The sequence below is a fragment of the Bos taurus genome, chromosome 16, assembly GCF_002263795.3.
Source record: "Bos taurus isolate L1 Dominette 01449 registration number 42190680 breed Hereford chromosome 16, ARS-UCD2.0, whole genome shotgun sequence".
Taxonomy (NCBI): domain Eukaryota; kingdom Metazoa; phylum Chordata; class Mammalia; order Artiodactyla; family Bovidae; genus Bos; species Bos taurus.
In genome coordinates, this window is record NC_037343.1 from 26194669 (window position 1) to 26205187 (window position 10519).

General features: G+C 40.0%; 1 protein-coding gene across 1 annotated transcript in view; it reads right to left on the reverse strand.

Moving 5' to 3' along the window:
• The window catches only part of AIDA (axin interactor, dorsalization associated), a 46343-nt gene extending 35872 nt beyond the window's left edge, over positions 1 to 10471 (reverse strand). The window contains exons 1-2 of the mRNA NM_001205634.1: positions 10181 to 10471; positions 2250 to 2319 (exon numbers count right to left, since the gene is read on the reverse strand). Of these exons, the coding sequence (NP_001192563.1) occupies positions 2250 to 2319; positions 10181 to 10290 (180 nt within the window). The 5' untranslated portion in view covers positions 10291 to 10471. The remainder of the gene's footprint in view (positions 1 to 2249; positions 2320 to 10180) is intronic.
• Between the last annotated feature and the right edge of the window lie 48 nt (positions 10472 to 10519).

The following is a 10519-nucleotide window of genomic DNA, read 5'->3' on the forward strand; positions in this document are numbered from 1 at the left end:
ACGAACTGTGGAACTTTTTCCTTAAGTGACATTAAATAAAGGCTCTATTTCAAAGTGACTTTTTTTGCCTACTGTGAATGTTTTATCTGTATTTTTAAGGAAAGTTAAAATTTTAAATGTAATGACTTGCCTTATATTCATAATGTAGTACAGAGTAATGGGGGGTGGGGGTGGGTCCTTCTCCCAAGCCCAAGGAATAGGCAGGCAGGCACAAGCTCTCTCTGGAGACACAAATGGCAGCCACATATGCCTCCTAGGCAGGTTTTTAAATATTAAATACCTCAGAAATCAGGTCTCTAGGAAAGGAGGAGGAGCAGACTACCTCAAAGGCAGAGGTCATGTGAAGATTTAGAGATGGTTTTCAAGATCATTTAGGGTTATCTTATCCTTCACTTCATACACAAGGAATTTAAGGCCCAGAGACAGAGCCAGGGTTCAAGACCAAATATTCTCACTTCAGATCTCAGGCTCATTCCTCTAGGTCATGCTGCCTCCTGGGCCTTATGGAGGGATGGATCTGTGTAAGCTGAAAAGAGAGCAGCTGGGCACCTACTATAAACAGCAATAAGCTAAACAAACAGCATTATCAAACACCCAGCTTCAGCCTTAGGAAGTTAAAGAAAATTAAGAAAAACCTGATTTTGTCTCATTAGACTAATCATCATCATATGCCAAAGCTCATTTCTTGATAACATTTTAAAAAAAGAGTATGTTTTAGGTCAAATCACTTTATATTTGAGTTCATATTAGATCCTATACCTAAGCAGTAGATGTTAGAGATGAGGCATATAAGTAACTTGAGGGAAACAGGTGATTAAAACATGGCTGTCAAACTTTTTAATTTCCAAAGCTTTCATTTTGATTCCATATTCATAACATGCTTCGTTAGCTGTTAAAGTTACATATTCAAATAGCTGAGATTGTTTCAAAATGTAGATGTTTTAACCCTTAAATTCTGTGATGTCAGCTGATCACATCCTAGTCATTCCTAGACAGATATCACAAATCTTGGATGTGATAAAGCATATAGTCCTTTTCCCTTTCCTTTTGCAAACCAAATATTTCCTCTGAGCTAATTATTTTCCTGGGCTAAAATCCTAAACTTCCTAAATCTATCATCAGTCAGTTCAGTTGCTCAGTCGTGTCCGACTCTTTGCAACCCCATGGACTGCAGCACACCAGGCCTCCCTGTCTATCACCAACTCCCGGAGTCTACTCAAACTCATGTCCATTGAGTTGGTAATGCCATCTATCTATCAGCAATACTAGCAGTTATTAAGGAAAAAAGAAAACTACACTTTTAAATTTTAAAAGTGCTATTTCTTTTTAAAATACAAAATAAACATACATTAGATAACACAAACTCTAAATAGTTTTAAATGCAAACATACTACCTGTGTAAGAAATATGACTGACCCTAATCTTTGGGATTTTTTCCTTTTCAAACTCTTATAAAGAAGAATCAAATAAGTACAAGCCTAAGAAGTGTTGAAAGAGTCATTCCCACTCCTTGTACAAAAAAAAGATAAAAGCAAATTAAGTTGCCATAGTTTTCACAATGTCTTTTCTTAATAAGAGGAAAACTGACATTAATTGTTTTCATTATCTATGAGATTAAAATCTGACTTAACATTGGACCTCTTGAGCTAGGAGAAAATATGGATTGTTTCCTCCCATTTCTTCTCATTCTGTTAAAGTAAAGCTTCTTAAAATATCCCATTTTTCATAGTCTTTAGCGGTACAGGGAATCACCTTGACCCATTAAAATTTTAATTCAAGGAGAAAGGATACTCGAAACATTTTGAAACTTTATGGATTTATTTTGTTGAAGGGCTCATGCCAAATTTTTGACTTGAACTAATTTTTTTTCAGTGGTGGCTTGTTTGATTTTTGTCTGTTTTGAGAGGAGGTGGAAAAAGAGTTAAGGGAGTTCAGAGTTAAGAGGTGAGATGCAATTACTCACAATCTCACTCCAGTCTCTGGTTCCCCCTCCTCCCAACCAAAGAATGGATGGTCTCCACTAAAGTTAAAGTCTAAATGGCTGAGAAAAGAAATTCATTAAGTGAGAAATTCACTGCATGGTAAATCATGTGGTATCTCTGATTACTTAATGATCAGCAAAGCATGATCACTATCATTCTTTGTACGTAAGTATAATGGCTTTCGTTGTTTGTTTTTGCTTAATGGACTCAAAAGACAGACCCTTTTTCACTTGGAATCTGATGTATCTAGAGATTATTTTATGGTACCTTTTGTTCTTCTGTGAATTCAGAATTATTGTGTTGAGCTTGGGCCTCTTTTTGTAGGTGTCTTGCTAATCTGTAAGAAGAAACAAACATTCTTTAGAAGTGAAGGACAGCAAAGTATTTCAAGTACAAGGTAAAACAATTTAAATCTTAAAAAACAGTGAAGTACAATAACACTTTTCCTCTGTTTTCAAAGTATAAATCTACACTATCATTAGAATCTAACTTTGTGCAACAATTAAAGTAAGATACAATACTTTTCAAACCATTTCACTGGGATAAATTTCAGCTCGAAACCATAAAAACAGAATCATAGAGCTGGAAAGAATTTCAAATGACATCTAATTCAACTTTCTTCAGTACATATGATTTTCTTCTACAATAAACCAATAGCAGTTGTCCAGATTCAGCTTAAGCATTTCCAGTGAACACCAATAATAGTACTGACCGGAGATATTTTATCAGTCTATCATTAATTTGCTGATAAGACTAGTTTAAATTACAGCTGTAACAAAGTGATGATACTCTATCAAACTATACTTTTGAACATATCTTTCAAGGCAAATAAAGAAAATTCCCTACTGATCAGACATGGAAATCATTATTTGCCCAGTTATCATCATACTTATAAACAGCAGCTAGTCTTGGATGAACTTTCAAGGACAGATCTGTGTTACAAGTCTAAGCTCAACAATAAAGATCCAGAGCTGTTTCTGAGACACCAAAAACCAAAGGAGTGATGCTTACAGCTAAACAATAAAAAGACAAATAACTAAATTTAAAAATGAGTAAAGGATTTGACTGACAGACATTTTCTCCAAAGAAGATATAAAAGTGGCCAATAAGCACATGAATATCATTAGTCATTGCTGCTGCTGCTGCTAAGTCGCTTCAGTCGTGTCTGACTCTGTGCGACCCCACAGACGGCAGCCCACCAGGCTCCCCTGTCCCTGGGATTCTCCAGGCAAGAACACTGGAGTGGGTTGCCATTGCCTTCTCCAATGCATGGAAGTGAAAAGTGAAAGTGAAGTCGCTCAGTCATGTCTGACTCTTAGCGACCCCATGGACTGCAGCCCACCAGGCTCCTCCGTCCACGGGATTTTCCAGGCAAGAGTACTGGAGTGGGCTGCCATTGCCTTCTCCTCGTTAGTCATTAGAGAAATATAAATCAAAACCACAATGAGATACCACTACACACCCACCAGGATGGGTATAACTTTTAAAAGAGGGGAGAAAACTTACAATGCATGTTGGCAAGGATGTGGAAACTAGAATCCTTACACTGAAGTAAGGAAAGTAAAATGGTACAGTCATTGTGGAAAACAATTTGGCAGCTCCTCAAAAAGTTAAACAAAGAGTTACCATATAACCCACCAGTTTCAAAATCCTATGTGTATTTCCAAGAGGACAGAAAACATGTTCACACACACACACAGTACATAAATGTTCACAGCAGCAGCATTTTGCATGATAGCCAAAAAGTGCAAATACCCCAGGTAAATAAAATGTGGTGCACACAAAGGAATATTATTTGACCATAAAGAATAAAATACTAATACATGCTACAACATGGATGAACCTTAAAAACATTAAACTAAATGAAAGAAGTCAGATGTAAATGATCATGTATTACCTGATTCCATTTGCATGAAATATCCAGAATGGGTAAATCCACAGAGATATAAAGCAGCTTAGTGGTTGTCAGGGGCTTGGGAAAGGAGAGAACTGGCAGTGACCCATTTCAGGTAAAGGGTTTTTTATGAGGGTGATGGAGATGCTCTGGAATTAGATAGTGGTGATGCTGGCATAACATTATGAATAGACTAAAATCTACCAAACTGTACAACCTCACAGTGATAAATCTCATGTTATATGATATTTATTTTAATTTTTAAAATTTGTGGGGTAGCAGGGGGTGGGGGAACCAAAGAACCAAAAGGACTTTTTTGGTGAAACATTTTATAACTGGCTAAAGAATGTGAAACTACAATTCCCAAGCATACTATACTATCCCAAGTGGGGAACGGAGGCAGGGACACAAGAGGTGCATGTGCTGGATTTCCTACCAAGCCACAGCAAAAGAAATTCACCATGTTTCCAAAAAGTCTTAGATGGAAGTTCTATTCTATGTAATTGTATCTTTAAAGATCAGGCATCAAGTTCACTTGATGACCTCTATTCAGTCTATGAAAGGTCCACATTCTTCTAATCATAACCTAAGAAACTCCTACATGAAATCATAACATTTACCAGGATAGTTCTACTATGTTACTTAAAATGTTTCCATCCATTTGTTTCTTTTCCTCCCAAACTGGAAATCCCAGAATATTTTTCCTAAAATGTCATTCCTGGACCCACTCTTTGCAGATTTTAAGCAGGAGTAAGTATAATTAGAAATAGACAAAGCCATACCTGTCCCTTACAGTACTTCATTTACTTTCTAATTCTTGCTAGTCTACCATCTACGTATAGTTCTCTTTAGGAATCACAGTCTACACTTAACAATGTCACTGTACATCCCTGAATTCAGGGAAGCTATAGTGTGGCAGTTTCTTTATTTGACTAGCTCCATTTGCTTGGAGAATCCCATGGACAAAGGAGCCCGGTGGGCTGCACTCCACAGGGTCACCCGGAATCGGACACAACTGAAGCAACTTAGCACACACACACGCCCACACAATACGCCAATAGTGACTGTTAACCTAAGCAGGTCACTGTCAGAAGAAAGACTACAGGAAATATTTGCAAATCATATATCCTATCTGATGATGGACTTACATCCAGAATATACCAAAAAACCCTTCTAACTCAATAGGGAAAAGACAACTCAACTGAAAGACAGGCAAAAAGTTTGAAGCCATTTTAGAAACAAGATTTACAAGGAAAATAAGCATCAAAGAAAAGATGCTCAGGATCATTAGTTGTAACAGAAAGGCAAATTAAAACCAGTGAAATACACTATATACCCACTAGAATGGCTATAATCAGAGAGACACATGATAACAAATGCTGCCAAGATGGACAAACAGGAACTCTCATATATTGGTGGTAGAAATGTAAAATGGTACACCCAGTTTGATCAACCATTTGGCAGCTGCCTTTTAAAAATCAGACATAAATTTACCATATGAGCCAGCAATTTCACTCCGCGGCTATCTACCTAAGAAGAATGAAAATACATGTGCACACAAAGACTTGCATGTAAATGTTCACAGCAGTATTAAAAAACTAGAAAGAATTCAAATGTCCATCAATTAGTGAATGGATACACAAAATATGGTATCTCCATACAATGCAATGTTACTCATCAGTAACAAGGAACAAAAGACTGATACATGCAACAACATAGATGAAACTCAAACACAGGATGCTAAATGAAAGAAGCCACATACAGATCATATGATTCAATTTACATAAAATGTCCAGAAAAGATCATTTCATCTTTAGAGACAGAATGTAGATTAACAGTTGCCTGGGACTACAGTGGGAATATGGAATGACTGCAAATGTGCCAAGAGATCTTTGTGGGGTGATGGAAATGCTGTAAAACTTGATTGTACTGATGGTTGTGCAACTTGGTAAATTTACTAAAAATTCATTGAATTGTAAAATGGTGAATTTCACTGTAGATAAATTAAACCTCAATAAAGTTATCTTTTTTTAACTTTTTTAAAAACCTAGGCAAGAAAGCCAAACCCATAAACGACTGCACCATTTTAAGACAAAATGAGACATAAATCTGTCCACTGAGGAAAAACCCACATGCTCTAGGAATGAAAGAGCAGGTAAAAGAGTTGACATTCTATTAGTAAAGGTAAGAAACCTACCAACTGTCCTTCTCTAGAGAATAACCTCATACAAGGGTGCCTACAGTTAATACAGGACTATTCTCAAGGGGAATTTTTAAATATACTTAACGAACATAAACAAGTAACCCACAGAGTCCCACAGCAATCTATGACAGTTCTTCTCAAACTATCTAGACTGAAGGACGAGCTCCCCCCCCACACACTCTGTTCTAGTCTAATACTTTTATAAAATAAAATAAAAACTATCACAAAGATGTCAAACTTCAATAAAGTTCCTAAATCTTAAATCCCTATTTCTTTACTTATCTCACTGCATACCAATAACAGTTTGCAGACCAGCAAAGATCTGGGACCACACCTTGAGAGGTGCTGATATCAGACACAGTAAAGATGATTAATAAGTATTATCCAATCTTCAAACTCACCCATTCATTTAGCAAATATTTACTGAGCATCCATGTGCTGGATCAATACCTTAAGACTGATTCTATGAAATAGGGAAAAGAGAGTCCATGCCACTCTACCTTAAGTTAGGGGGCAGGTACCCACCCCCAGGTTGCTAAAAGAGGTAACCTGATAGATAAGAGTTGTTTTTAATTGACCATGCATATTTGGGGGAGCAATTTTAGTTTTGACATAATTTGTTTAGATTTTCCAACAGTATCGTGGCATCAACTCCTTAAAGCTTCCACAGCCTACTCCTGAATCAAACCATTCACTAGAATACAATAATTACATAACATCTAGATAAGAGAAGGAAATGGCAACCCACTCCAGTATTCTTGCCTGCAGAATTCCATGCACAGAGGAGCCTGGTGGAGTACAGTCCATGGGATCTTGAAGAGTTGGTCACAACTGAGCCACACACACACACACACACGCAGCAGCCTACTACTACTCTGGACACTAAGCATACAGTAGAGAACAAAACAGACAATTCCCCCTATTTTCTGTCCTCAAAGAGCTTACATCCAAGTGGAGAGGGAGACAACAAACCAAATGAATACAAAAAGTATATTGTATTTTAAATGGCGGTAAATACTAAGGAAAAAACCAAGATTAGGGGGTTGGATTTGGAAAAGTGAGGTAAGTGGAAGTGGGAGTGGATAGCAGACTTAACCGAGCAATTTTACTTAATTAATTTCTATTGCAGTATATTTGCTTTACAATGTTAAGTTGGTTTACGCTATACAGCAAAGCGAATCAGCTGTATGTTTACACATATCCTCTCTTTTTTGGATTTCCTTCCCACTTAGGTCACTGCAGGGCATTGAGTAGAATTCCCTGTGCTCTACAGTAGGTTCTCATTAGTTGTCTATTTTATACACAGTATTAACAGTTTATACATGTCAATCTGTCTCCCAATTCAGTCCACCCACTCTCCTTTTAACCCGGCAGTTTTAAATAGGGTGGCCAGAGAGGGTCTCACAGGGAAGTCAATATTCAGACTTAAAGACCTGAAGGAGGTGATCCAACAACCCAAATAGACAACAGGGAGTGTTCCAGGAAAAGGACAAATGGACTAAGGCAGAAGCAGGCTTCAGGAAACAACAAGGAGAGTGGCAGAACTTTGTTTTAAAATCCTCCATTAGACTCAGTACTATGAGGGTGGAGATCAAATGTTATTCATGTCTATATGCTTAGCTCTCACTTGCTGAGTGATGGAACTGTTCAAGCTATGATATTCTTACCTTACAATAAGTACAAACATGCTTATTCCTTCCCTCAACATCAACATCCCATGAACACACTCCTGTATGTTGTAGGGTTGTAAAAACACTGCTGGTTTCCCCATCAGACGGGCCAGTTCTCCCAGATGCCTCCTCCTCCTCTCAGTATCTAGTTAGTGGCTAAATCCTGTCCATTCTTTCTCACATCATTTAGTGGCTCTCAAATCTTCTCTTCTTCAGCAGCTTTTCTCACAGATAATTCAAATGAAAAAGACATTTGGCCTTCAAATTTGTGAGTATATTAATTTTAAATTCAATTTCATTGTATATGTAGCCTATATGTTTACAAAGTTTAAGCCAATCATGACATATTTCTATTCAAATTTGACACTGGTGGTTTTTATAATAATTTGAGAATTACTCTGAATCATGACGTTCAAGGTTAGTAACTGAGGTTCAACAATAGATTCGTCTGTGCCTATTACTCCCTTACTGAGATGTTTTTAGAAATTCCAGCTAAACAGCTTGCATATTCAATTTTCCTTTGTAACTTCAATTGGACATGGTATTCTTCACTTTCCATTGTAAGGTCTACTGCTGAGTGCCAACAGCTGTGAGGTCCCACCATCACAAGTAAAAGGCAGCTTTAGATTTCAGGCCCTGCAAGTTCAGTTAACATAGAATGAGGATGCCCAGTGCTCACTAACTGGCTACAGAATGGAAGGATACATTCTCTGGTAAAAAAGGAAGTCTTCTACTGTGTCCAATTCACTTATACAATGTATCAAAACATTTGTGTTTAACAAAATGTCTTAAACAGAGCAGACAGGATTTGAAATTAAAAAAAAAAAAAAATCCCAGACATCAGTGACTCCAGGTAATCCCATTAAACTGAGCTTCAGTTTCCCCACTTGTAAAATGAGAATAATAATATTCTTACTGAGCAGTTGCAAGAGTAAGTGAAATCAAGTGAAAGTGTGAAACAAAAGCCAGAAGTTATCATACATGGCAAAATGGCCCAAAGCATGGCGGTTTTCAGGGCTTTTGAAAAATGGCAGGCAATTCAAAGTCAGTAAGGTGAAATAGAAAACATCTATGCAGGATTTCTATGGCGGTCCAGTGGCTAAAACTTCTGCCTTCCAATACAGGTGGTGAGGGTTCAATCCCTGATTGGGGAGCTGGACCCCCCCCCCCCCACAACATGCCTGGCAGCCAAGAAACCAAAACAAAAGCAATATTTTAACAAATAACGGTTCCCATTAAGAAAAAAACCTTTAAAAACATCTACGCATTTAAATTACCTTAATGGTCAGAAAAAAACAAGTAACCACTGTAGAAAAAGAATACAGGATTTAGATCTTTCAAGGACCAATCCTGTATTCTTTGCAAAAGACGTTTGAGAAGGAAAAAAAAAAAGTTTTACTAACACATGGTTTCAAACAATAACTTACTTTAAACCAAGAAGTAATTAATGTCAACAGTTTGCAAACAATAGCATTTTAGCAGGCAGTTCAGTAAAATGTGCAAGAAACCAAGCAAGGTTTTATATATACGCAAACCTAGCCTTATAATTTTAAAAACATCCCTGAAGTTTTGGGAGGAAACCAGAAAAGGAAAGAAAACTGGACTTGGGGAGATCAAAGAACCTGGTGCTCACTTGTACCCGGCGGCTATACATTATACACAGGAAAAGGAGGAGGGACCCGAAGAGGGAGTGGTGGCTCCTGTGCGTGGTCTATTAATTCACATTTTGCTCTCTTCTGTTCACATCCTGCGCGGACTCCACCCAGAGCAACCGAGCGAGGGGCGGGTGGGACTCACCCAGCCTAGCAAATAACAGTCCTAGAAACCGAAACGGATTCGAGGTGAATTGGGAAAACAAGGCTACTCAGAAAGAGGGGTGGAGAAGGGGCGCGAGAGGGGACCTTTCTTTCGTCTGATGAGACCTCCGGTCTCGATGCTAGCCGGGGGCACCCCCTCCCTTCAATCGCCACTCGTTCCCTCCTGTCCTACACAGGGGAGGAGGAAGGCACTGTACACAGAGCAAGGCCACTCATCCCTGGAACGTGGGCGGAGAACACAGAAGTATTCCTAAGAGATTCTAAAAGAGAAACTGAGGGGCGGCAACGTGAGAGAGGCGGAGGAGAGGGGAAAAGGAAACTGCGGAGCGGGGGACCCGGGAGACGGTGGCAAGGAACTCAGTAGTAGCCTGAATGGGCTGGCGCCCCGGGAAAGAAGGGCTACCTGTTGCACTGAACTGGCCTGGCGGAGGGCGAAAAACCCCAGGGAGCGGACCGTTGTCTCCGGGGCCAGTGAGGTCTCAGCCCCAGTGCCTGCGGGGCCCCACCCTGAGAAGCCTTGGCTACAGATACAGTGATGAGAGACACCGACAGAAAGAAGGGGGGAGGCGGCCGACTGGAACCCGTCTGGCCCGCTCCCGCAGTTAGTCACTCACATCTGATACTCGTCTATCGCCTCCACCAGCTGGCCCCAAGAGTCGAAGTCGGCGCCTCTCCTAAAACTGGCGCCCCAGCGCTGCAGCAGACTTCGGGTCACCTCCGACATGGCCGGTCCCCACCCGTCCCCTCCCGCCCCTACCCCCAGGAAAGGCTGGGCTCTAGGGCGCCATCCTCCCCGGGCCTGGCCCCGACATTAACAGGGCCAGGAGGAACCGCTACGGCCACCGCCGCCACCCGCCAAGGAGCCGCCCAAGCCCATTTGCCGCCACAGCCAAACTTTGCGGCTCTGAAGCGGCCGCCCCGCCGAAGCTCCGCCCCCGAGGCCCCGCCCCGGG